The sequence below is a fragment of the Scyliorhinus torazame genome, chromosome 8 (assembly GCF_047496885.1).
Source record: "Scyliorhinus torazame isolate Kashiwa2021f chromosome 8, sScyTor2.1, whole genome shotgun sequence".
Classification (NCBI taxonomy): domain Eukaryota; kingdom Metazoa; phylum Chordata; class Chondrichthyes; order Carcharhiniformes; family Scyliorhinidae; genus Scyliorhinus; species Scyliorhinus torazame.
The window spans coordinates 14,314,858-14,342,606 of record NC_092714.1 but is presented as its reverse complement, the minus strand read 5'-3'; the positions used below and the strand labels follow the sequence as shown (position 1 = coordinate 14,342,606).

At 46.6% G+C, this 27,749-nt stretch overlaps 1 protein-coding gene across 5 annotated transcripts in view; it reads right to left on the bottom strand.

Annotated features, from left to right (window-relative positions):
* usp25 (ubiquitin specific peptidase 25) overlaps positions 1-27,749 on the bottom strand; it is a 204,646-nt gene that overhangs the window by 101,174 nt on the left and 75,723 nt on the right. For 3 of the 5 annotated variants that reach the window (XM_072513112.1, XM_072513114.1, XM_072513115.1), the window contains exons 7-15: positions 24,038-24,175; positions 21,618-21,694; positions 18,052-18,125; positions 13,424-13,581; positions 11,417-11,544; positions 8,974-9,069; positions 6,175-6,342; positions 5,020-5,231; positions 2,493-2,563 (exon numbers count right to left, since the gene is read on the bottom strand). In XM_072513112.1, the coding sequence (XP_072369213.1) occupies positions 2,493-2,563; positions 5,020-5,231; positions 6,175-6,342; positions 8,974-9,069; positions 11,417-11,544; positions 13,424-13,581; positions 18,052-18,125; positions 21,618-21,694; positions 24,038-24,175 (1,122 nt within the window). The remainder of the gene's footprint in view (positions 1-2,492; positions 2,564-5,019; positions 5,232-6,174; positions 6,343-8,973; positions 9,070-11,416; positions 11,545-13,423; positions 13,582-18,051; positions 18,126-21,617; positions 21,695-24,037; positions 24,176-27,749) is intronic. The other 2 variants (XM_072513113.1, XM_072513117.1) reach the window with 1 other exon arrangement.

Here is a 27,749-nt window from a genome sequence, read left to right as displayed (position 1 = left end):
CCCTTCTAGCCCTCCTGACTCCTTGCTTAAGTTCCTTCCTACTTTCCTTATATTCCACGCAGGCTTCGTCTGTTCCCAGCCTTTTAGCCCTGACAAATGCCTCCTTTTTCTTTTTGACGAGGCCTACAATATCTCTCGTCATCCAAGGTTCCCGAAAATTGCCGTATTTATCCTTCTTCCTCACAGGAACATGCCGGTCCTGAATTCCTTTCAACTGCCACTTGAAAGCCTCCCACATGTCAGATGTTGATTTGCCCTCAAACATCCGCCCCCAATCTATGTTCTTCAGTTCACGCCTAATATTGTTATAATTAGCCTTCCCCCAATTTAGCACATTAATCCTCGGACCACTCTTATCCTTGTCCACCAGTACTTTAAAACTTACTGAATTGTGGTCACTGTTACCGAAATGCTCCCCTACTGAAACATCTACCACCTGGCCGGGCTCATTCCCCAATACCAGGTCCAGTACCGCCCCTTCCCTAGTTGGACTGTCTATATATTGTTTTAAGAAGCCCTCCTGGATGCTCCTTACAAACTCCGCCCCGTCTAAGCCCCTGGCACTAAGTGAGTCCCAGTCAATATTGGGGAAGTTGAAGTCTCCCATCACCAAAACCCTGTTGTTTTTACTCTTTTCCAAAATCTGTCTACCTATCTGCTCCTCTATCTCCCGCTGGCTGTTGGGAGGCCTGTAGTAAACCCCCAACATTGTGACTGCACCCTTCTTATTCCTGATCTCTACCCATATAGCCTCACTGCCCTCTGAGGTGTCCTCGCGCAGTACAGCTGTGATATTCTCCCGAACCAGTAGCGCAACTCCGCCTCCCCTTTTACATCCCCTTCTATCCCGCCTGAAACATCTAAATCCTGGAACGTTTTGCTGCCAATCCTGCCCTTCCCTCAACCAGGTCTCTGTAATAAACAGAATAAACAATTCCTGTCTGGCACAAAAGTAACACAGGGCGGCATGGTGGCACAGTGGTTAGCACTGTTGCATCACAGTACCAGGGTCCCAGGTTCAATTCCTGGTTTGGGTCACTGTCTGTGCGGAGTCTGCACGTGTGGAGTGATTATTATTATTATTGTTGCAGTTCCTCCATGCGCACGTTGAATGTTTGCCATTGCTTACTGCTTATTGAATAATAATCTTTGTCACAAGGAGGCTTACATTAACACTGCAATGAAATTACCGTGAAAACCCCCGAGTCGCCACATTCCGGCGCCTGTTCGGGTAGAGGGAGAAATCAGAATATCCAAATGACCAAACAGCACGTCTTTCGGGACTTGTGGGAGGAACCCGGAGCGCCCGGAGGAAACCCACGCAGACACAGGGAGAACGTGCAAACTCCACACAGTGACCCATGCTGGGAATCGAAACTGGGTCCCTGGCGCTGTGAAGCAACAGTGCTAACCACTGTGCCACCTTTTACGACCTCATCCCTTTTTTTTTTTAAACCTATATCGTTGGTACCGATGTGCACTATGACCACTGGCAGTTCACCCTCTGTCCTGTAACCGCTCCAAGGCATCCCTGACCCGAGCACCAGGGAGGCAACATACCATTCTGGAGTCTTGTTTGCGACCACAGAAATGCCTATCTATTCCCCTTCCAATCGAATCCCCTATAACTATTGCATTCTCACATTTTTTACTCCTCCCCTCTGCAGCAGAACCAACCGTGCTTCAACGGATTTGGCTGCTGCTGCTGCCCGCCCCCCCCATCCAAGAGGTACATCTGTTTTGCAGGGGAATGGCCACAGGAGATTCCTGCACTCCCTGCCTAGTCCTCTTGTTCTGGCTGATGGTCACCCATTCCCTTCCTACCTGTTGAGTCTGAGCCTGCGGTGTGACCACCTCTCTATACGTGCTATCCACAACACTCTCAGCTTCGCGGATGCTCCAAAGTGTCCCCAGCCACCGCTCCAGCTCCGAAACCCAGGCTTCCAGGAGCTGTAGCTGGAGACATGTCCTGCACACATGCTGGTCCCTGGCACTGAAAATGTTCCAGCCCTCCCACATGCAGCAAGGGGGGAAAACCAAGGCCTGGCGATCTCCTGCCATGACGTAGCCCTTTAAATTAAACCTTTAGAAGATGTTTGATATCTGATTATATCCAAATCTCTAGGGCTCATCTTTCCTTGTCCTTGCAACCACCAATTATAGCCCTTACAGATTATGAACCACAAAATGGATTTCCAAACTATAAAAGTGATAGAGGTTGTAAAGACTTATCAACCTTACCAACTACTTCCCAATCAGCTCTCTTGTAGCCTCTTCTCCTAGTTCCACCTCACTCCGTTTCCACCCAACTCCGAAAGCGCACTCCCTCAGCCACCCAGCACTCAGTGGTTATTTCAGAGTTCCCACCCTCCCTGCTAGCTGCAAAACCAATTACAAATAAATAGAACTCAAGTCACTGTTCTTCATGACCTGCTTATTTCAGGAGCAGATTGCCTGAAGCTCAGTTAAAACCACATAGATATTGTGCTTACTTGCATCATGGTCTTGTCGGTGTACATCAGGTCGATGGTGCGGTGAAGCCTGGCAATACTCTCCTGCAGAACTGAAAAACACACCAGGAATTGTGACTGACAGCTTGAACAGGGAACACGGTTTGCACCCCTATGGGGACAACAGCTGAATTCTTCATGAACACAAATAATTCCTACTCAATAAATAAGAAAATTATGACCGACTGGCTAGGCTTTGGAGAGCTTGCTTAAAAATGAATCTCAGGACTGTCTTTTGAGATATGGTTAGCCAAAAACAAAATCTCTCTCTTCACCCACTTGTCTGGAAATTCTACAGGTCTTTGCCGAGGTCGCTCTTAGTGCATGAGCCTAAACCCACAGGTTACCCGAGCAGAGAGAGTATCACGACAAAGCCAGTACTGTTATCACACAGCAAGCACATGTTCTACAAACAAGACAATGTGTGATTATTAGCCCAGAGCCAAATTTCCCAGTGTAAATGTGCAAAATCAGCTTAAGTGCTGAAGTTTAAATTGAAATGGGGGATGCTCCAGTCCCAAGCATAAACGTCCTTCGTAAAATAAAATCAGAAAATGCCACACCACTGCTACCTGGAAGCAGGCACACATTTGGGCAGCATGGTAGCACAGTGGTTAGCACTGTTGCTTCACAACGCCAGGGTCCCAGGTTCAATTCCGGCTTGGGTCACTGTCTGTGCGGAGTCTGCACGTGCTCCCCATGACCCCGTTAGGTGAATTGGGCATTCTGAATTCTCCCTAGTGTACCCGAGCAGGCACCGGAATGTGGCGACTAGGGGGTTTTCACAGTAATTTCATTGCAGTGTTAATGTAAGCCTACTTGTGACACTAATAAAGATTATTATTATTTGACATCCAGACGGATCAGAACGTGCTTCTGTTCTAACCAACGCCTCCACTCAAATCACCAACCTGTTTGTTATTATTATAGAGGTCTAGGGCAGCACGGTGCCGCAGTGGGTTAGCACTGTGGCCTCATGGCGCCAAGGTCCCAGGTTCGATCCCGACTCTGGGACACTGTCCGTGTGGAGTTTGCACATTCTCCCCGTGTTTGTGTGGGTTTCGCCCCCACAACCCAAAAGATGCGCAGGGGAGGTGGATTGGCCACGCTAAATTGCCCCTTAATTGGAAAAGAAATGAATTGGGTATTCTAAAATTTATATTTTAAAAAATTATTATAGAGGTCAAGTGTTATTGGAAACTCTCGGGAAAGTGGAGTTGAGGGCAGTATGGGTTAAGCCATGATCACACTGAATGGCAGAGTTGGCCCGAGGAACTGTATCAAGTGCTCCTATTTCTTACGTTTCCTCAGATCCTGGGAGACTTGCTGTTTACTGCCAGCATTTACTCGTTTTGGATATCAAGGATTTTCTCTTTGCTCCAATGATTAGCACAACATATATAAAATTGAAACAACAGCAACATTGAGAGAGGTCACAGTTAATTGTCTTGTTGTGGGGCTTTGGCATGTCAACCCGTGAGTGTGACATTTATTGCTTCACTCAATCAGTCAAGCCTGTGTTCTTTTTACTACTTTCCTGGCTTCTCAATACACTTCTTCATCACCCCCATTGTTTGTTTCAATTCTTTCATCGAATGAAAGCATCGCTGGCTAGGCCAGCGTTTATTGTCCATCCCTAGTTGCCCTCGAGAAGGCGGTGGTGAGCTGCCTTCTTGAACTGCTGCAGTCCATACGGTGTAGGTACACCCACAGTGCTGTTAGGGATGAGTTCCAGGATTTTGACCCAGCGACAGTGAAGGGACGGCCGATATATTTCAAGTCAGGGTGGTGAGTGACTTGGAGGGGAATTTCCAAGGGGTGGGGTTCCCATGGGTCTGTTGCTCTTGTCCTTCTAGATGCTATTGGTCGTGGGTTTGGAAGGTGCTGCGTAAAGCGCCTTGGCGAGTTCCTGCAGTGCATCTTGGAGATGGTACACACGGCTGCCACTGTGCCCGGTGGTGGAGGGAGGGAATGTTTGTGGAAGGGGTGCCAATCAAACGGGCTGCTTTGTCGTGGATGATGTCGAGCTTCTCGAGTTGGAGCTGCAATCATCCAGGCAAGTTGAAAATATTCCATCACACTCTTGACGTGTCTTGCAGATGGGAGAACAGGCTTTGGGGAGTCAGAAGAGAAGCTCTCACCGCATGATTTCTAGCTTCTAGCGCTGGCCCTAAAACGTCAAGAATTCACCTCACAATTTACCGTGATTAACTTGAAATTTGGATTACCAGCTCAGTACAATAATAAACTACCACACTTCATTCTTTCATATAATCTCCCATTCCCAAAATGCTTTGGTCGTTCCTTCTCATTGAACTTAACGCATTTAGAATAATTTAATGGCCTATATTTAGGCTCAGAAGCTCTTTTCAGCTTTGATGGGAATATACCTTTCTTCTGGGCTCCTCAAATCATCAAACAGCTGAGCACTGGAACGGGTTTTACTGAGAAATAATACTATCTGACAGAGAGTAGACATTCAGATCACGGAGCAGTTAGAAAGTCATACCTCTAGTGTCATTCTCCACCTCCATCCTCCAACGATGTAGACAACCCTCCAATACCCTCAACTCATCCTCTGTGATATGTCGTGGTGCAGGATGCATTGGGTTTTCTGGTGGAATCCTCGACTGTGTGAAAGGTTTGTGAACCACCGGCCGCTGGGGAGGGGGTGTGCATGGAGCTTCCGTGGGTGCCAAGGGTCCTTGTTCCATTGGGCTACTGGCAGATTTTGTACAATGAAAGCAAGGTGGTTAGTTAATCTTCCCAAACATTTCTGCAACCTGCCCCATCACCCAAGTCCATGTAGATTCTGAACTTCATATGATGCTTTATTCAGTTAGGCTACTTCCCCAATCAGAACAAATTAAACTTCTCGGCTTAGCCCGAACATCACAAGCCAAGAAGCTATCAAACTCTACTAAAACTATTTACAGAACAGGATATCCGATGAACAGTATGGCTAAGAAAAATACAGGAGGACAGAGTGGATGCACGTTTCAGCTCTGCACACATCATTGAAAGTCTAGCACAGCTACCATTTTTAACAAGAGGTGCTTTGCTGACACAATTAAGGGGCTCAGAGTGAAGGATGAAAACATTTCATACATTTAGCAGCAAGCAAGAAGGGGAGTTTAACACATGCCCGCTTGCACTCACGACATTACCCTCTGTACTTACAAAAAAATCATTCTATTTCCTACGTTAGCCATTCTCGGCCTCACAAGCTGCATGAGAACCAGGGGTCGCAGTAAAAGAACCAGGGGTCACGAATTGTGGACTGAGATAAGGGGAAATCTCTTCACTCAAAGGGCTGTGAACCTTTGGAATTCTTACCTCAGTGAGCTGTGGACACTCGGTCTTCGAGTATATTCACAACAGACATTGATAAAAGTTTTGGATACTAAGGGAATAAAGCAAAATTGGACAGAAGGTGCAGCTCAGGAGGAAGATCATGCATGATTTTACTGAACAGGGCAGGTTTGCAGAGCTGAAGGGCCCACCCTATTCCCACCGTATATGCTCTTGTAAATTCTGCGTAATAAATTAAAATACGTACGAGAAGTGAAAAGGTACCATTGTAAGTGTTACATTTTTCAACAAAACTCAACAGGCTATCTATTTCTTGCTAAGTTATGCAGAATGTCCTGCTTTATATACCAACCTCTCTTGCCTGGCTGTTGTTTGAGTTGCTGTTGTGATATTGGGGGGAGCAGTTTCAACATCATCCACTGGTGAGGTACACACAGGCTTACTCGAGGCAAACTCCAAGGCATACTGGAGAACATCTGCCAGCGGGAATCGCTTGGGACCAGAACCATAGCTGAGATACCTGCGAAGAGAAAAAGAGAGCCAGTGGGATTTTTTGGGGGGGGGGGGGGGGGAGAGTGTAGAGAAAGAAGCGAGAGTGAGATGGGAGGAAGAGAAAGAAAAAATGAAAGGGAGAATAAAGTTAAATGAGAGATAGAGAGCGAGAGACGTCAAGAAGTTCAATCGAGCGGCGGCTCTTAAACGTGATAATGATGACATCGGAGGAGGGAGAGGCGGAGATAGTGGCAGCTATGGACGCGGAAAAAGCCTTTGACCGAGTAGAGTGGGAGTACCTCTGGGAGGTATTGCGCAGGTTTGGGTTCGGGGGAGGGTTTATTAGATGGGTTAAGCTCCTTTACAGCGCCCCGGTGGCGAGTGTAGTGACGAACCGGCGGAGGTCGGAGTACTTTCGGCTGTACCGAGGGACGAGACAGGGGTGCCCCCTGTCCCCCCTGTTGTTTGCATTGGCGATCGAACCCTTGGCCATATCACTTAGGGAGTCTCAGAAATGGAGGGGGATAGTCCGCGGGGGAGAGGAGAATCGGGTATCGCTATATGCGGATGACCTGCTGCTATACGTGGCGGACCCAATGGAGGGGATGGTGGAGGTCATGCAGACTCTGAAGGAGTTTGGAGAGTTCTCGGGCTACAAGCTTAATGTAGAGAAGAGTGAGCTTTTTGTATTACAGGCAGGGGACCAAGAAAGAGGGATAGGGGACCTGCCGCTGAGGAGGGCGGAGAGGAGTTTTCGGTATCTGGGGATCCAGATAGCCAGAAGTTGGGGGGCCCTACATAAACTGAATTTGACGAGGGTGGTGGAGCAAATGGAGGAGGATTTTAAAAGATAGGACATGCTCCCGCTCTCGTTGGCGGATAGGGTGCAGTCGGTCAAAATGGTGGTCCTTCCGAGGTTTTTGTTCGTGTTTCAGTGCCTCCCCATCGTGATCACCAAGGGCTTTTTCAAGAGAGTAGGTAGGAGTATTATGGGATATGTGTGGGCAAATAAGACCCCGAGGGTTAGGAAAGGGTTCTTGGAACGCAACAGGGACCGAGGAGGGTTGGGGAGTTACTACTGGGCAGCAAACGTGGCGATGATCCGCAAGTGGGTCATGGAGGGAGAGGGGGCGGCATGGAAGAGGATGGAGATGGCGTCCTGTAAAGGAACGAGCCTGGGGGCGTTGGTAACGGCACCGCTGCCGCTCTCGCCGACAAAATACACCACAAGCCCGGTGGTGGCGGCAACACTAAGGATCTGGGGCCAGTGGAGAAGGCACAGGGGTGCAATGGGAGCATCGGTGTGGTCCCCGATCAGGGGTAACCACCGGTTTGTCCCGGGGAAGATGGACGGGAGGTTCCAAGGCTGGCATCAGGCGGGGATAAGAAGAATGGGGGACCTGTTCATTGACGGGACATTTGCGAGCCTAGGGGCACTGGAGGAGAAATTTGAGTTACCCCCGGGAAATGCATTTAGATATATGCAGGTGAGGGCTTTTGTGAGGCGACAGGTGAGGGAATTTCCGTTGCTCCCGGCACAAGAAGTTCAAGATAGGGTGATCTCGGGGGTATGGGTCGGGGAGGGCAAGATGTTGGAATTATACCAAGAGATGAAAGAGGGGGAAGCGCTAGAAGAAGAATTGAAAGGTAAATGGGAGGAGGAGCTGGGGGAGAAGATTGAGGCAGGGCTATGGGCTGATGCCCTGGGTAGGGTTAATACCTCCTCCTCGTGTGCCAGGCTCAGTCTGATACAATTTAAGGTGGTTCACAGAGCACATTTGACGAGGGCGAGGCTGAGTAGGTTCTTTGGGGTAGAGGATAGATGTGAAAGATGTTCAGGGAGCCCGGCGAACCATGTCCATATGTTTTGGTCATGCCCGCCATTGGAGGGGTTCTGGAGAGGTGTGGCGGGAGTAATATCCCAGGTGGTGAAAGTCCGGGTCAAGCCAAGCTGAGGACTAGCAATATTTGGAGTAGTGGATGAGCCGGGAGTGCAGGAGACGAAAGAGGCCGGAATTCTGGCCTTTGCGTCCCTAGTAGCCTGGCGAAGGGTCTTGCTATTGTGGAAGGAGGCGAAGCCCCCCAGCGTGGAGGCCTGGATTAACGACATGGCGGGGTTCATAAAATTGGAGAGAATTAAGTTTGCTTTGAGAGGGTCTGCACAGGGGTTTTACACGCGGTGGCAACCGTTCCTAGAATATCTCGCGGAGCGTTAGAAGAAGGTCGGTCAGCAGCAGCAGCAACCCTGGGGGCGGGGGGGGGGGCCCCGAGAGATTGTTTGAGGGGATGGACGAGCGGGAGATGGCATGGAGGGTGGGGGGAAACGATACGTGCGGCCAAGAGCCAGTGTATAAAGCTATGTAAATATACCATCTTGCCATGTATATATCTTGCTCAGGGAGAATTTGCGTTATTTTGTTAAGGTGGGGGTTACTCGATCACAATACTCTTCTACTTCTTTCTTTCTCCTGGGATTATCTAGTGTCACTTTAACTGCGTCTATCCCAAATTCTGACCACAAAGCGGCGGCACAGCTACAGCACAAAAGAGCTGTTATTTATCTATCAGTCTCCAACATGTTACATGACTGGGACACAAGAATTTCTAGTTGCTCATTTCAAACTATCATCCCTCAAGTCAAACCTCCTCGTCCTCGTACCTTTCCAATCGTTGCTGCAACATGGTAAGGTGCTCCTTCAGCCGTCGTATCTCTTCTCGTTTGATTCTGGTGATTTCTCTGTTTTTATCCATGTACCTGTATTTTTAAAGAACCACACCATCCGATTAAGGAGACATTATCTCATTGCCTGAAACATGAGCAAAGGCATCAGGTTGTCAGGTATTGGAATTATATGGGGGGGGGGGGGGGGGGGGGGGGGGGGGGGAGAGACACACTATTTGGCCCATTGTGTCTGTTCTAGCTCCTGGAAAGAGCCATTAAATACATCCCTGTCTTTCCCCATAGTTCTGCAATTATGTTTTCGTTTCCAATTAAGCATGCAGTCATAGAACATAGAACATTACAGGGGCTGTTTAGCACAGGGCTAAATCGCTGGCTTTGAAAGCAGACCAAGGCAGGCCAGCAGCACGGTTCAATTCCCGTACCAGCCTCCTCGGACAGGCGCCGGAATGTGGCGACTAGGGGCTTTTCACAGTAACTTCATTTGAAGCCTACTTGTGACAATAAACGATTTTCATTTCAATTCTAGCTAGCCAATTTCTGATCCAAACTGCTAAATCACCCTGAATCCCATGTCTCCGTATTTTCAGTTCTGTGGGGAACCTTATCAAACGCTTTACTGAAATCCACATACACCATATCAACTGCTTTACACTCGTCCACCTGCTTGGCCACTTTCTCAAAGAACTCAATGAGGTTTGTGAGGCACGACCTACCCTTCACAAAACCGTGTTGACTATCTCTAATCAAATTATTCTTTTCCAGATGATTATACATCCTATCACTCATAAACCTTTCCAAGACTTTGCCCACAACAGAAGTAAGGCTCACTGGTCTATAGTTACCAGGGTTGTCTCTACTCCCCTTCTTGAACAAGGGGACAACATTTGCAATCCTCCAGTCTTCTGGCACTATTCCTGTAGACAAAGATGACTTAAAGATCAAAGCCAAAGGTTCAGCAATCTCCTCCTTAGCTTCCCAGAGAATCCTAGGATAAATCCCATCCGGCCCAGGGGACTTATCTATTGCCACACTTTCCAGAATTGCTAACACCTCCTCCTTATGAACCTCAAGCCCTTCTAGTCTAGTAGCCTGTATCTCAGTATTCTCCTCGACAACATTGTCTTTTTCCTGTGTGAATACTGATGAAAAATATTCATTTAGCAGCTCTCTTATCTCCTCGGACTCCACGCACAACTTCCCACTACTGTCCTTGACTGTAACCCTAACCCTCTCACTACAGAATCTGTTTCCACCATTTCAGGTGGTGCATTCCGGATCATAACAGTTCATGGTGCAAAATAATAAATTCAAATCCTCCCCTGGGTCATTTGCTTCTGATCTGAAATCTGTATCCACTGGTTCCATACAATGGGAAGTGAATCGCCTTCATAATTTTCTTTTGATATAAAGGCCAAGGTAGTGAAGGTGGAGACATAACTGAATCCCCAAACCCCAACCATTGCAATCTTTTCATTGTGAAACAGTCTCTAATAAGAGGGCATTTGATTCAGCTTGAATTGATAAGGGGGGCTGAATAAGCATCAGTGGAGTAGGGGAACCACGGGATACAGTAGTATTATAATGCTTTTCCCAGGAGCGGTCAGGGAAGGAATGTGGTATTCCTGAGAGGATCGGTGGTTGGTAGCGGTACAGAAAAGGGGAATAGTGATGGGAATCCATGGCAGAATCAAACTTGCACTGTTGCATGGATTGAGCATGGTCGCAGTAGTATGGACGCGTTCCTGTTGCAAAAAGTCCAAACTGGCAGGGCCAGAATGGGAAAGATTGGAACTTCCTTTACAGTGTGAACAGAAATCAGACACATACTTCGCACAAGCACTATGGCTGCCTCCCTAATCCTCTGCCTCCTTGGAAGATGCTCTTTAAAGCCAAGATTTTGGTCAATCTTTAGTCAACTCTTGTCTGATAACTTTTCTTTTATTCGTTGACGAGATGTGGGCTACGTTGGCAAGGCCAGAATTTGTGGCCATCTCTAATTGCCCTTAAACTGAGTGTCTCCCTCGGCCATTTCAAAGGGGGCAGCTAAGAGTCACTGTGAATCTGGAGTCACGTGTAGGCCAGACCGTGAAAGGACAGCAGGTTTCTTCTTTAAAAGAGATCAGTGAGCCAGATGGGCTTTTACAACAATCAACAATGGTTTCATGGTTAACACTTGATCATTAACGTCAGACTTTTAATGAATTTAAATTTCAGAGCATGACACTGGGTGGTCTGGATTTGAAGACCAGTGACAATACCACTATGCCACCACCCCCCCCCCCCCCCCCCCGACTGAAGCATGTTACATTGTTTTCCCACATTAAAGCACTGTAAAAATGCAAGTTGCCCTTTGTGGCGGTTTCACAGCAAATATCATTGTATGAGCACCAGGACACTGTAAATTACAGGGCTGCTGTACCTGTCCATGTATAAGACGGATGGAAATTCCAATTTGTGATGGATCTTCTCAGGCCTTCCCAAAGCTTGATTAAATTCAAATCTGGAAAGTTCGAAAGTTAGGACGGGTGGGAGTGCAGTGAACCAATGCTGTGGGAACAGAAGACAAGCTGTTGTTGCAACTGAAAATAGCACGGCAATAGTTTGCTTCGGGAGGGAGGGGGTGGGGGTGGGGGGGGTAGAGAATGGGGGCCGTACCCATGCCAGAAAGGTGCAGGTCTTACGAATTTCGCATCTGCCCAGTTGTTGAGGAAATTACACCAGTTATTAAAGATCATAAAACCAGTCAAGCATTTTGTTAATTAAGCTTGTTCTTGTGATAAACCTTGCACTGTGAACATTACCCAATTTAAAGGCTACTTTCCATTAATGTGAGGTAACATGGCTAAGAAGCACACAGCAAAGGAAAACTACTTGTCCCACCATAGGTTATGGAACAATCCAAAGCTAGCGCATTGGCAGGATCCCTCTACCCTTGTAAATATTTCGTCTTCCAGTATGTTATGCACTTTGCCCTTGGAGATGCAATTATTCCTCAGTCACTCGGGAAATGTTCGCCTTCCAACAACCATCTTCATAAAGAAATTTCATGTAACCTCTTCTTACTCTCTTTGTGGCAACTTTAACATGATAAGTCCACACCGCCGACTCCTTAAATACATTTTCCTTTGTCATCCCATTCTTCATAATTAAAAAAAAATAATTATCAAATCTACTATTAGCTTGCTCTGCTCCAGGGCAAATAGGCCCAGTATCCCAATTTCATTCCTCAGGTTCCTACTATTGATATCACCCTGCTGAATCTGGAAACATGGGAAAGTTTTCCGAGGCTGCTTTAGGTAAAGTTACTGGTGACAGTCAGCATTTCTTTCTAGTCCAAACAACAACCAATTGTGCAACACTCTCAGTGTGTGCCAGGAATGTCAGTAATGTGGCCTCTAAGTTTTTCAAGCCTTGTGGTGTAGAAAGAAGAATATTAAAGGGGGAAACTACATCTGGTCACTGGGAGGAATCCCAGGAAGGAGAATTAATGTTGAGGTAGCTTTTAGGAAAAGTCGTGGCATTTATTCCACCTACAGCTTTTTGGCATTGAAAAATTAAGAACTGTGAAGTGCTAAATCTGTTCATCATTTTTAAAGTAAACTGCCCCTCACAACGTACACAAAAATAAATTAGGGAGATCTAGTGTCTAGCGTGGAAGTATACACAGCTCAAAATGTCCCCCGAGGTAACTTCACCATGATCTTTGCATTTTCTTTTGAGATCTGGCTAGGAATCCAAAACCTTTCACAAACGCCCCAGATAAGTTCTTGTGTTTTTAATGTCAAATGTCTTTGGGATTAATCTTCTATTAACAATTCTACAAAACCAAAGAGAGTGGAGGGAGAGGAGGAGGCAAGGGGGAGGAGGCAGCGGTGAGGGGAGGAGACGGCGGCGGCGAGCGGGGAGGGGAGGAGACGGCGGCTGCAGAGGCGTTGAGTGGGTGAAGGAAAGACGAATGCTGGGTGATAGCTCCAGGAAATTACATGAGTGAATTTTGCCTGTTATTATATTAATTCAATCTGAAGAACCAGGCTTCCATTGTACGTAGCTCAAGGAAACAGTCTTGAATCTTGGATTAAAGTGTTTTTTTTCAATTCTCACAGGACCTCCCCAATATTTAATAATGAGTTGCACTTCCAAATATCCGAATATTCAAAGTTGCGTAATCTACTGGAAGCTTCTCGAGGTCAGGTCCGGAAGGCAACGTTATGTGATGGATATAATGTATAGAAGCTGCATTTTAGCCGACCAGTAGTGACACAATCTCATGCAAGGCGTGGGGGCGGGGGAGGATATAATCCAGGGGTGCTGAATACGAATGTGCTTCAAATGTTGTTTTTTCCTTTGCCATTGAGCAGAGCAAGAAGCTTCACGTTGACCATGCTACTGAATTAACGAGAGGATACAGCAGCACCCTTCAACCCACCTCTTGCCCAGACTTTGCCGAGGTGGCAGAATTTTCTGCCTGCAAGGACTCAATCTCGCCTTCAACCATCGCAGCCTCCAGGCACTCATGAAGATCCTTAAATCCATTCACCTGCAGCGGGTACTGTCCAAACATCTCTGAATTCTCAAACTTTTTTCCTATTGCAAAATTGGAAAGGTACAGTACGTTGAAATAAATCAGATTGGTTGGAATTTCCAGAACTTGTGCTGGCTTTTAGTACAGTTCAATGTGATTAACTTCACGCCTACTTTTTTAAAAATAAAGTACATTCTTCACGAACTGAATTGTAGAGGAGTCGCTGAACCATGTAGTCAGAAACAGAGAGCATGATCAATTTTCCAAGTGAGCTGATTTGAGACATGGCGGCAATAGGCGAGTGATTCTCTTACCAATCCTGAGCCAGAGCAGGGAAACCAGGAAGGGCACCCAGGCCTTATCCCAATATAGGAACAACTGCTTAGGTTTGATATTAGATAAGAAAAGAATCAGATTTGAAGATAATGTCAGTCACGATAGAACACTTTTAATACTCCGCAAATCCATTTCCTGGTGCCCTCCCTCAACTCTCTCTCCCACCCAGCCCCCCCGCTTTACTGGCTTCTGCGACGGGGAAACTTTGTATCGAAACTGCCTTGTGTGTGTTTTATGGTCAGTTTAACAGGACCTTTACCTAATCCTCTGCTGTATCTGCCCTGGAATGTTAATGCAAAAACACTGACGGAGCTTTACTCAAACCGAGCTGTGCATGATGGAAGTATTTGATTGTAAAAAGTGATTTCCCAGAAGAGGAGACAAGCAATCCCTTTTCCACAGGGTGCAAAAAACTTTTTAAAAATTTAAAGTTTGCTGAACAATGGCTTGGACGTGGGGACCGAATGCAACATATTGATGTTTGTTGATGAAACAAACAGGTGGAATATCGGTACATAAAAAAGTGGAATAGTAAGCCGTGAGGAGGATGTAAAAAGGCTGCAAACAAACACAGACCAGTTAAACGTGTGGGAAGATTGTAGCAGATGGAGTAGAATGTGGGAAGTGTAAAAATTATCCACTTTGGAAGAAAGAACGGAAGAGCAGAATATTTTTTTTAAATGTGCGAGACTGACAAATGTTGGGCTTCTCAAGGGTTTGGATGTCCTTGCACAAATTGCAAAGTTAACATGCAAGAAGAGCAAGCAATTCAGAAGGTAATGTGTATTTAAAACTGTATTGCCAGAGGTTTGTATTACAAGGATTGCTGTAATTATATAGGACTTTGGAGACGCCCAGTGCATGTTTTTGGTCTCCTTAAGCAAGGAAGGATGTTTTTGGCTTAGAGAATGTGGAACACGGGTTTACTACATTCGTTTTGAGGAGAGAGGATTGTCCTATCAGGAGAGATTGAGAAGAATGGACAGAGAATGCAGGAATTACTCAGCAAGGCTGGAAATGAAAAAATGAAAATCGCTTGTCACAATTAGGCTTCAATGAAGTTACTGTGAAAAGCCCCTAGTCGCCACATTCCGGCGCCTGTTCGGGGAGGCTGGTACGGGAATTGAACCGTGCTGCTGGCCTGCTTGGTCTGCTTTAAAAGCCGGCGATTTAGCCCAGTGTGCTAAACCAGCCCCTGGTGGAGGAGAGAACAGAGTTTTGAGTCCGTTTGGCTTTTCATCAGAGCTAAGGAGAGGGAGAAATGTTTTGGATATTCAACTGTGGTTGTGGGAGATCGAAATATGACAGCATCTTGCTCTCATGCCCACATGTCAGTCCTTGGCCTACTGCAATGATCCAGTGAAGCCCAACATAAGCTGGAGGAGCAGCACCTCATCTTCCGATTCGGCAGGTTACAGCCCTCAGGACTCAACATTGAGTTCAACAACTTTAGACAAAGGCCCATCGCCTCCATCTTAACCCGCTTTTTTTTTTTTTAATCCCATACTTTTAATGTCTCAATGCAGTAACCCCACCCCCCCACACACCAGATCATCTGTCTTTTGTTTTTAAGGTTGCTACATCTTGTTGCAATCCCTCACAGCTACAGTTTAATATTTAAAACATTTCTCCCGCTCTTTAGTTCTGATGAAAAGCCAGAGGGACTCGAAACATCACCTCAGTTTTCTCTCCTTACACGTGCTGCCAGACCGGAGTTTTTCCAGCGTCCCCGGTTCTTGTTTCAGATTCCAGCACCTGCAGTATTTTGCTTATTTGAGGAGGATGGACCTTTGTACCCAGGAGTTAAGAAGAATAAGTGATCTCATTGAAACATACAAAATTGTTGAAGAGATTGACAGGGTAGATGCTGAGAGGCTGTGTCGCCCAGCTGGAGAGACGAGAAACAAGGCATACAAGATGATCAGAGGATTGGATAGGGTGGACAGTGAGAGCCTTCTTCCTGGAATGGTGATGTCTAGCACGAGGGGACATAGCTTTAAATTGAGGGGAGATAGATATAAGACAGATGTCAGAGGTAGGTTCTTTACTCAGAGAGTAGTAAGGGCATGGAATGCCCTGCCTGCGACAATAGTGGACTCGCCAACACTAAGGGCATTGAAATGGTCATTGGATAGACATATGGACGATAAGGGAATAGTGTAGATGGGCTTCAGAGTGGTTTCACAGGTCGGCGCAACATCGAGGGCCGAAGGGCCTGTACTGAGCTGTAATGTTCTATGTTCATAGTTTCCAAAAAGGGGTCACTTACTTAAAACTGAGATATGGAGAAATTTATTTCCTTGAAAGTTTGTGAGCTTTGAAATTCGCTTCACAGAGAGGTGAGGTCGCTCAATCATGGAATGTATTCAAGACTATTGGTACATTTTTGACACAGGGGATTCAGGAATGTAGGAGTTGGGCAGAAAGTGGAGTTCATGTATAAGTTCAAACATCACCTTGTTGGTGATGGTAAGCTGCCTTCCTGAACCGCTGCAGTCCCGGAGGTGTAGGTACACCCATTGTGCCATTGAGGGAGTTCCAGGATTTTGACCCAGTGAAGGAACGGAGATATATTTCGAAGTCGGGGTGGTGAGTGACTTGGAGAGGAACCTCCAGGTGGTGGGGTTCCCAGGTATCTGCTGCTCTTGTCCTTCTAGATGACAGTGGTCGTGGGTTTGGAAGGTGTTGTCTAAGGAACCTTGGTTAGTTACTGTAGAGCATTTTGTAGATAATACACACGGTTGCGACTGTTCATCAGTGGTGGAGGGATTGAATGTTTGTGGAAGGGGGACCAATCAAGCGAGCTTTGTCCTGGATGATTTCGAATTCAGTGTTGTTGGAGCTACACTCATCCAGGCAAGGAGAGGGTATTACATTACACACCTGACTTGTGCCTTGTAGATGGTGGACAGGCTTTGGTTGGGCAGGACGTGAGTTACTCATTGCAGGATTCTTAGCCTTTGATCTGCTTTGGTAGCCACTGTAATTTATATGGCTAGTCCAGTTCTGTTTCTGATCAACGATAATCCCTAGGATGTTGATTGTGGGGGATCCAGCTATGGTAATGCCATTGAATGTCAAGGGGTGATGGTTAGATCCTCTCTTGCAGGAGATGGGCATTGCCTGGCACTTGCATGGCACAAATGTAACTTGCCACTTGTCAGCCCAAGCCTGGATATTGTCCAGATCTTTCTGAATTTGGACATGGACTGCTTCATTATCTAAGGAGCCGCAAATGGTGTTGAACATGGTGCAGTCATCAGCGAACATCCCCACTTCTGACCTTAGATGGAAGGGAGGTCATTGATGAAGCAGGTGAAGATGGTTGAGCCTAGGACACTACCCTGAGGAACTCCTGAAGTGATGTCCAGGAACTGAGATGATTGGTCTCCAACCACCACAACCATCTTCCTTTGTGCCAGGTATGACTCCAGCTAGTAGAGTTTTCTCCCTGAACCCCATCGCCTCCAGTTTAGCGAGGGCTCCTTGATACCTTACTCAGTCAAATACTACCTTGATGTCAAGGGCAGTCACTAGCACCTCACCTCTGCTATTCAGCTCTTTTGTCCATGTTTGAACCAAGGCTGTAATGAGGTCAGGGGTCGAGTGACACTGGCGGAACCAAAACAGAGCATCCATGAGCAGGTTATTGCTGAGTAAGTGCCGCTTAATAGCACTGTTGATGACCCCTTCCATCATTTTGCTGATGGAGAGTAGACTGATAGGGCAGTAACTGGCTGGGTTGGATTTGTCCTGTTTGATGTGTACAGGAGCCACCTGGGCAATTTTCCACATTGCCGGGTAGATGCCAGTGTTGTAGCTGTAGTGGAACAACTTGGCTAAGGGTGCGGCAAGTTCTGGAGCACAAGTCTTCAGTACTATTGCTGGAATATTGTCATGGCCCTTAACCTTTTCAGTATCCAGTCCGTCAGCTGTTTTTTGATATCATGTGGAGTGAATCGTATTGGCTGAAGACTGACATCTGTGATGCAGGGGACCTCCGGAGGCTGAAATGGATCATCCACTCGGCACTTCCACCTGAAGTTGGTTAGGAATGCTCCCTCCTTGTCTTTTGTACTGATGTGCTGAGCTCCTCCATCACTGGGGATTGGGGATATTTGTGGATTGTTTAATTGTCCACCAAGGGTTTATGTTTTTTTAGGATACCTTCACCAGTTGGTTCTGATGTACATTACCTTCGTGCATTCCCACAGCCAGGAACCGCCCATAGAAGAGCTCCACCATTGGGTTCTTTGGTTTCTCGCCATCCCTAACAACATAACAAAGAAAAAGCTCACAATACACATCAGAATAATGCTGCACAAGCAAAAATAGCATCCTGCAGCCATTCTTTTCTCTGCGCTTGTCCCGACTTTTTGACAGAACTATCCAATTAGTCACATTCCCCAGAGTGTTACAAATTCCTCCATTTCATCAAGTATTTATCCAGTCCTAAGTTGCTATAGAATCTGTTTCCACCAATCTTTCAGGTCGCACACAGCACATTCCTAGCAATATGCTGAGTAAAATAATTTCCCCCTCCTCGGTTCGTTTGCCAATTATGTTAAATCTGTGTCCTCTGGTTATTGACCTTCCTGCAAATGCAAACAGCTTCCTCCTTCTACTCTATCAAATCATGCATCGCTTTGAATGCACGCAGAGAGAAATAAAAGATGCTTGAATAGTCTCTGTCTTTTTGTTCCAGGAGAGAACCCTTTGTGCTCTGATCTCCATTCTGCTCCGAGCTTTGTTGTATTTCAGACCCAAAACACCAGCCTGGACCAATGTGCTGAATGCCCGGTTTCTGTGCTGTAAATTTAATGCAACTCTGCGCAATAGAAGCAGAGGGGTCCCAACTCCTCATCTTTACTTGAATTCAAAAATCTACCTTACTGCAACAGGAGAAACATAGACCTGGGATAACAGGGCTCTGCAATGCTGCCAATTAATAAATCATTGAGGTACTTATCCTGTGCCCTAGAAGAGGGGGGACCGCACCCTTATGGTTGACAAACCGAATGGGCCCTTTGTGGGATTTCACTTCAAGAGTCAGCGACTAGTGCTACCTGTGCAAAGTTTCACTCCAGAAGTCAGCTGCAAACTTGTTCTGTGCAGAACTTCGCTCTTAGAATCAGCTCTGTTGTTTTGTGTGGAGTTTCACTCCTGAAGCTCCCCGTGTTGGATTTCACTCCTGGAGTCCGAATACCCTCCCGCACATTAGTCATTTTAAATTGTAAAAATCTGTAACTGGTGTGATGTAAGAAACCTATTAGAGCACAGCAAAATCCCACAACCATCAATTAAATACTAGGTTTTAATGATGTTGGTTGGGGAATAAAATATGGAGCAGGATACCAGGAGGACTCTTCCTCAAATAGTACCATAGATTTTTTTTAATATCCACCTGAGTGTTTGAAATCTCAACCAAAGGATGGCACCTCAGACAGTACAACACTCTCTCAGCACTGCACTGGTAGTGCCAGTCTCAATTACAATGTCAAGTTTCTGAAGTGGGGCTTGAGCTACAACCAAGAAAGCATAACAGCGCCTATACTTACTTCCTCAGGAAACTAAGAAAATTCGGCATCTCCACATTGACATTTACCGACTTTTACAGATGCACCATATAAAGCATCCTATCTGGCTGCATGACAGCCTGGTATGGCAACTGCTCGGCCCAAGACCGTAAGAAACTTCAGAGAGTCGTGAATACAGCCCAGTCCATCACGTGAACCCGCCTCCCATCCATTGACTCTGTCTGCAACTCCCGCCGCCTTGAGAAAGCGGGCAGCATAATCAAAGATCCCTCCAACCCAGGTTATTCTCTCTTCTAACTTCTTCCATCGGGCAGGAGATACAACATTCTGTGAACACGTGGAAACAGATTCAAAAACAGTTTCTTCCCCGCTGTTACCAGGCTCCTGAATGACCCTCTTATGGACTGAACTGATCTCTCTACGCATCTTCTCTACTGAGTTGCACTATACTCCGTATGCTTCACCCGATGTCTATGTCTACGTATCTACATTGTGTATTTATGAATGCCCTATGTTTTTCATCTATGGAACGATCTGCCTGGACTGTACGCAGAACAATACTTCTCTGTACCTTGGTACACGTGACAATAAATCTAAATCTAGACTCAGTACATTTTGGTAAACTACAAATACTAGAATGCAGACTAAGGTTGTCCTTCTTTCTCCATAGTTCTGCGCAGTTGGGCTAGAGCTTATCAACAGGAAGCCTTGTCGTACACTGTGATAAGCCTTCTGAAGGGCAACTAGAGATGGGCAATAAACGCTGGCCTAGCCAGTGACACCCATATCCCAAGAATGAATTTTCAAACATAGCCAGTCTTATCAATCATATAAACAATTCTGATGCTGTACATCTGATTCTTCAGATTCAGAATGTTGGCCACCAGAAAAAGAAACTAAATGCTGCAGATTCTGAATGAAAATAGGAAATGTTGTAAATACATGACCGCTGCAAACAACATAGCAGCTGCAAACAAAAAAGACAAAGTTTCAAGTGAACAATATTTCCTACACTTTCTATTTTATCTGCCATCGGCTTTGTACATCTCTGACATCATTAAGAGGTCCAATACCCACTTCCCTTGAGTTTTAAAATTCCAAATACCACTGCCCCACAAGTCTTCTCGGCCAATCAAGGAGGATCAGTGCCTGCCGTCAAGTGGGTCGACACAGAATACAACTGCTTTCCAGACCACCCGTAAACATCAGCTTAAAACACCAGGGAGCAACGCCACAGGAGATCAGCTTAAAAATACCACTAAGCAACGCCACAGGAAACCAGATTTGACACAGCAGTGAGCAATGCCACAGGAGATCAGGTTCAGCACAGCAGTGAGCAATGCCACAGGTGGTCAGGTTCAGCACAGCGGTGAGCAATGCCACAGGAGATCAGGTTCAGCACAGCGATGAGCAATGCCACTGGGGGTCAGATTCAGCACAGCAGTGAGCAATGCCACAGGAGGTCAGGTTCAGCACAGCAGTGAGCAATACCACTGGGGGTCAGGTTCAGCACAGCAGTGAGCAATGCCACAGGAGATCAGATTCAGCACAGCAGTGAGCAATGCCACTGGAGGTCAGGTTTAGCACAGCAGTGAGCAATGCCACTGGGGGTCAGGTTCAGCACAGCGGTGAGCAATGCCACTGGGGGTCAGATTCAGCACAGCAGTGAGCAATGCCACAGGAGGTCAGGTTCAGCACAGCAGTGAGCAATGCCACAGGAGATCAGGTTCAGCACAGCAGTGAGCAATGCCACTGGAGGTCAGGTTCAGCACAGCAGTGAGCAATGCCACTGGGGGTCAGGTTCAGCACAGCAGTGAGCAATGCCACTGGAAGACAGGTTAAGCACAGCAGTGAGCAATGCCACAGGAGATCAGGTTCAGCACAGCAGTGAGCAATGCCACTGGGGGTCAGGTTCAGCACAGCAGTGAGCAATGCCACTGGGGGTCAGATTCAGCACAGCAGTGAGCAATGCCACAGGAGATCAGGTTCAGCACACCAGTGAGCAATGCCACTGGAAGACAGGTTAAGCACAGCAGTGAGCAATGCCACTGGAGATCAGCTAAAGAACACTAGTGAACAGTGCTATAGGGTGTCACATTCAACTTTTCCTTAAAATGAAATGAAAATCGCTTATTGTTACAAGTAGGCTTCAAATGAAGTTACTGTGAAAAGCCCCTTGTCGCCACATTCCGCCGCCTGTTCGGGGAGGCTGGTACCAAGCTTACCTCTGTTCTTCTGTTTTCACCTGAAAGGCGTCCTCTAACCAGTCCAAAAGCTTGTGTGTAAACTCACTCACGTCTTGCTACGGAACAAGAGAAAGGGGGAAAAAATACATAGTTAAAGATTAAACAACTACACAGGACGATCCATGAATGGCACCTCATTTAACATCATAAAACACCCATGCGAGTGTTAATAGAATGTGACACCAAGCCAAATAAGGTGATACTAGGACATGTGACCAAACGTTGGTCAAAAAGGTATGTATTATGGAGTATCTTCGAGGAGGAGGGTGGAGAGGTTTGGCAAGGGAATTTCAGAGCTTACGACCCAGACCTAGGAGCTGTGGGTCTTTGGTACCACTGGGCTTGACTAGTCAAACACATTCCGGCCAACCTCTCACTTTGTACCTTTCATAAACTTGGTCATCTAAAACTTTGCTTCCCATGTTCTAATTTGCAGCAAGTCCTGTTCTCTCATCACTGCTGTGCGCACTGAATTACACCGGTTCCCGGTTGAGCAATGCCTTGATCTTAAAATTCTCTTCCTTGCTTTCCAATCCTTTCACGAGTTTGCTCCTCCCCATCTCTGTAATCTCCTCCTTCCCTTCACCCCTCTCCGATATCTCTCCCAGGTTCTTGAGCAACCCAATCCATATTGACAAACTGCAGACCACATCCTTGCTTTTATATTTATCCCCTTCATATTCAATACCTAGAACCCAATTTGTCAATGTACGGGCAAAAGGCAGGGGAATGGCACTAGGCCGTAATGCTCGCTGAGAGAGTTGGTGCAGACACGATGTGCCAAATGGCCTCTCTGCGCTACAACAATTCTATGAACCCTGCTGTTAATTGCTCCAACATTGGCAGCCGTGCCTTTGGGTGCCAAGGTCCTGAGCTATGGGATTCTCGTCCTAAACCTCTCTGCGGCTCTCTCCTCTTCAGTCGACCCTAAAATCAACCCCTTTGACCAGTTTTTTGTGGATCCGTCCGAATATCGACCGGTGTGTCTCGCTGCCAAGTATTGCTTTTTAATGTTCCAGTATAGCACCCTGGGATTTACGAAGTTAAATGTGCAATGTAAACACAGATTGCTGTTGTTGCTGGAGAAGTTAGAAACAGGTAAAGGCAACTTGCCATGTGCCAAATGGTCCCAGCTGGGTTTAACACCTAAACGGAGGTTCCTGATTTCTGCCTGGGTCAAAGTGTGGTGTCACAATTAGGCTCACACATTGGGAAAGGACAGAAGTAATAAAGTAAGTAGGTGTTCTGCCTCCTAATCACTGTCCAGTGCTCTCCACTGGAAGATATCCACATACAGAAGGCAGACGAGCAAAGTTGATGTGTACCCCAGGGTCAAACAGCACACACGCCATTTAATAATATTTTTCACAAGTAGACTTACATTAAGGCTGCAATGAAGTTACTGTGAAAAGCCCCTAGTCACCTTATTCCGGCGCCTGTTCGGGTACACTGAGGGAGAATTCAGAATGTCCAATTCACCTAACAGCACGTCTTTCGGGACTTGTGGGAGGAAACCGGAGCGCCCGGAGAAAACCCATGCAGACACGGGGAGAACCTACAGACTCCACACAGACAGTGACCCAAACCGGGAATCGAACCTGGGACCCTGGCTCTGTGAAGCAACAGTGCTAACCACTGTCCTACCTTGCTGCCCATAGTTCTACACACAAGAAATCATCAGGTGAATGAGTACCAGAGGGCAGCCAGCACCTGAGGAGCTGTACATCAGACTACAGCTTCAACAGAAGGCGAGAAAAGTCAGTAGTATAAGAAAACATAGGAGAGATGCAACACTAAAACAGGATTTGCCATCATTCCAGTTTCTTACTAGTCACTGAATCAAGAAAGAGACGGGAAGTGGAGATTCCCAGAAACAGGGAAAGAATTAGGTCAGCCCAAGTGACTGTGCATCTGTTGCCTATGGTCACACAATTTATTTCATGCAGTTGGTGTGGGAAATGGAAAAAAATGTCAATAGTGCAGTCCTTGCCCTGAAATTGAGGTATGCTAGACTCTAAGTTCCACAGCAAATGTTTCTCTCCAACATCTTGTCCACAAGATCATTCCATGTAAGAATGGGGCAAGTGCTGTCAGCGTATTTGAAGCATGACAGCAGTTGCCTCTCTCGCTCTCTCCAATTTCTAGCATAATTCACTGAATAGCCGTCAGTAGTGGCAATCCTAGCCAGTATTTGGAAGCACTGAGACTAACTGAAGTCTCCGAACTGCGAGCTGAGATCAGCTATCGCAACACATCAGAGGGATAAAACCTGCCATTTGCTGGTCTGAACAGCTGTTCCAGCTTGCCATGAATCAACAGTAATCGAAGGAATTAGATGAGAGATAATCTTATTGCATATTTAAATAATTTTCAAATCCCTCACCCCTCCCAAATCTTACCTGTTGCAAGTCATTCGATTTGAAAGTATCCTTCAGTATTTCCACAGCTTTCGAAGGATCCACATATTTCCTCTTGGAGCTAACCATTAGCGCAAAAAGATGCCTCAACTCATACATAAAAGGAAGATTCCGGCGCTCCTGCAGGTTGTGAGCACAAATGAACACAAATTCTCGTAACACAATCTCAAAAGCAGATTGTCCGTTCAGGAAGAATTGAAGAGAAAAGGGAGGGGAAAGCACGCTCTGATAAGGGGCGGGATTCTTCGAAAACCGGCGGGGCGGGCAACTCCGGCATGAAGGAGTGGCGTGAACCACTTTGGGCCGCCCCGAAGGTGCAGAATCCTCCGCACCTTCAGGGGCTAGGCCGGCGCTGGAGTGGTTTGCGCTGCGCCGGCCAGCGGGGAAGGGGCTTGGCGCCACGCCAACCGGCGCAGAAGGGCCTCCGCTGGCCGGCGTGAGTTGGCGCAGGAACGCCAGCGTGCACTGGCGTCATCCCAGCGCATGCGCAGAGGGAGTTTCATCTCCACGCTGGCTATCGCGGACTGTTACAGCGGCTGGCGCGGAGGAATAGAGTGCCCCCATGGCACAGGCCCGCCCGCGGATCGGTGGGCCCCAATCGCGGGCCAGGCCACCATAGGGGCACCCCCCGGGGCCAAATCCCCCCCCCCCCCCCCCCCCCCCCCGAGGACCCCGGAGGCCACCCTCAGAGCCAGGTCCTGCCAGTAAGTACCTGTTGTAACATACGCCGGCGGGACCGGCCGAAAACGGGCAGCCACTCGGCCCATCACAGGCCGGAGAATCGCTGGGGGGGGGGGGGGGGCGCTGCAAGTGGCCGCCGACTGGCGCGTCGCAATTCCCGCCCCCCTAGTGATTCTCCGATCCGGTGGAGGGTCGGAGAATCCCGCCCACGGAGACTTGAGTGCCAGAGTTAATGTAAGGAAGATACGGAAACACCCTATTCTGCAGGAGGATGGTAACCTCTGAACAATGCTGGGTTCTAACACAGATGAATGCATTTTACCAGAGTCAAGCATCCTTAAAGTCAGAAAACACAGTTGTTGAGCAAGGGCCAGATGATCAGGCCTTTGGAGAGATACTAAAGGTGTCCTATTGTGGCCTGATAAAACCTGTGACATCCACTGCCCAGTAGAAAGAGGGCTGCAGATGCTTGAAAACACCATCGCGCACACCAGCCCTACTTGGGTATTTATCAGCTGCTCCTTTGCCAACGCTGGATCAAAATGGTGGAACTCCCAGCCTAGCCAGACTTTTTCCCAGGGTAGAGGGGTCAATTACTAGGGGCCATACGTTTAAGGTGCGAGGGGCAAGGTTTAGAGTAGATGTACGAGGCAAGTTTGTTTACACAGAGGGTAGTGGGTGCCTGGAACTCGCTACCGGAGGAGGTGGTAGAAGCCGGGACGATAGTGACATTTAAGGGGCATCTTGTCAAATACATGAATAGGATGGGAATAGAGGGAGACGGACCCCGGAAGTGTAGAAGATTTTAGTTTAGACGGGCAGCATGGTCGGCGCAGGCTTGGAGGGCCGAAGGGCCTGTTACTGTGCTGTACTTTTCTTTGTTTGTTAGCACACTCTGGGAGTACCTGCAGAACAATGGTTGCAGCAGTTCAAGCAGGCAGCTCACCACCATCGTCTCAGGAGCAACACCTATACGTTAAACAAAGATTGACTGGAAATGCAAACCAGTGAGCCAGTAACTTCGGAGAGAAAAAAAAGTTCCCTCCAAAAGTAGGTTTAAATAAAAAAGTAAATCATTTTTGTAACCTGTGCAATGAATCGTTTTAATGAAAAGGAGACAATCTCTGTTCTACTCCTTTATTAGGGTTTATTCACCAAGACGCACATTATAATCATGCCCCTCCTAACACCAGTTAGTGCTCGTATTTACCTTCCATACAATTAACTACATTTAGATACACCCTTCTCAACACTCCCACACCTTCTCGGTATAGCTGCTTTATTCAGAGAAGCAGGAAGAGAGAAAACAGTGCCAAATAGAGACATAATCTACAGGAGGTAGGGTTGGGGAAGAAGGGGGTGTAGGTGAAGAAGATGAGGCTACTTTAAAAACGCAACAAGTGACTTGATAGTTTATCTTAGTTAAGTTCTGGGTCAAGGTTGCATAATGCACATCCTAAAAGTATCAGTTGTTATGGGCCAGGGTTTGGAGAACCCCAAAGTGTATCGTGGAGTTCACCTGACCCACAACTTTTAATAGATTGTGGTATGGGGAGCACACGGCCAACTCTACAGGTGTGGTCGAGCAGAAATGGAAAAGTATTTTTTAAAACAAAACAATGTTTATTCTATGAACTCAAGTTAACCTTTTTAAAACATACAGTGAACATCTTAGCAACCATCAATTCAAATACAACCCTCAAAGAATAAAACACTAAGTAATCCTTTAAGGTTTCCTTTTAACATCCATACTACTTTAAAACACCTTTTAACAGAAGCACATTACGTTTACATTCACTACTGAGAACATTTATAATTCTGAATTCACCAAATGATCAAGAGATAGTCTTTTGATGGCAGAGAGAAAGCAGTACTCTTGCTTGGTCTGGCTTCAGCTCCAACACTGAAAACAAAACTAAAACACACCCTGCAGCCTGCTTAAAAACGAAAGTAAAAAGCCCAGCCCCACCCACACTCTGACATCACTGCAGTAATAAACACCCATTTCTTAAAAGTACTCTCACTACAGATATTTATATACACACCCATTTATAAACACCCATTTCTTAAAGGTACTCTCACTACAGATATTTATATACACACCCATTTATAAACACCCATTTCTTAAAGGTACTCTCACATGACACAGTGCCCGAGACTGTTTCAGTCCAATTCCAGATCCTAGCAAATTGCTGCTTCTAATTTTCTTAAAGCAATGTGCTCTCCAAGAGGATGCACAGTATGGATGGTGTGAAGATATGGAAATAAATCAACGCTGCAGGGAACACTTCGTTGGGTCAGAACGGAAGGGGCATTATTCTGTCTCTCACATTCTATATCCCTCTCAATGTCATAACATAACTGACTGGGGAAATCTCGATGCCAGAAATTTGGTTGCTTACTCTGAAAGCCTTCATTTTTCCAAGAGTAAAAAAATTACCAAGTCAGACATAAAAATATATGAACAAAGATTGAGGCAGGAAATGGCAAAATTATTCAAACATAATTAAAAGACTAAAGCTGCCAATAGCTTCAACTTGCAACTTAACACTTTTGGCATTAGGGATACATCAATAACTGACCATCAGGGGATGCTGCAGTGCAGGTCGGACGTCGGGGGGAAAGATACCAATGTCAGGGCCAGAACTGTGTTCCATATTGTGCTCATGGGGAAAGGCAGCATTCACAGCCCCTCTGTTTGCAGACTGCCAGTTTACAGGAGTGGTCAGACAGGGATTCTGAGAAGCAAAGCCATAATATATATCTTTTTAAATGTCTGTGTCAGCTTTACTGCAAGTTGTACACCGGCAGGGTTATCAGGATCGAGCTGGAAGAATAAAATTCAAAATTAATCTCATGGCCACTCCTTCGAACAACCCAAGAGAAAAAGTATTAAAAAGCTTATTGTTCAAGTTTTCATCTAATAGGAGATGGGGCGGAAAAAAGGTTCCGTGACTGACAGTCGGGAATCATCCAAAATATAAAGATTGTCAATTGGCTGTGGACAGGCAGT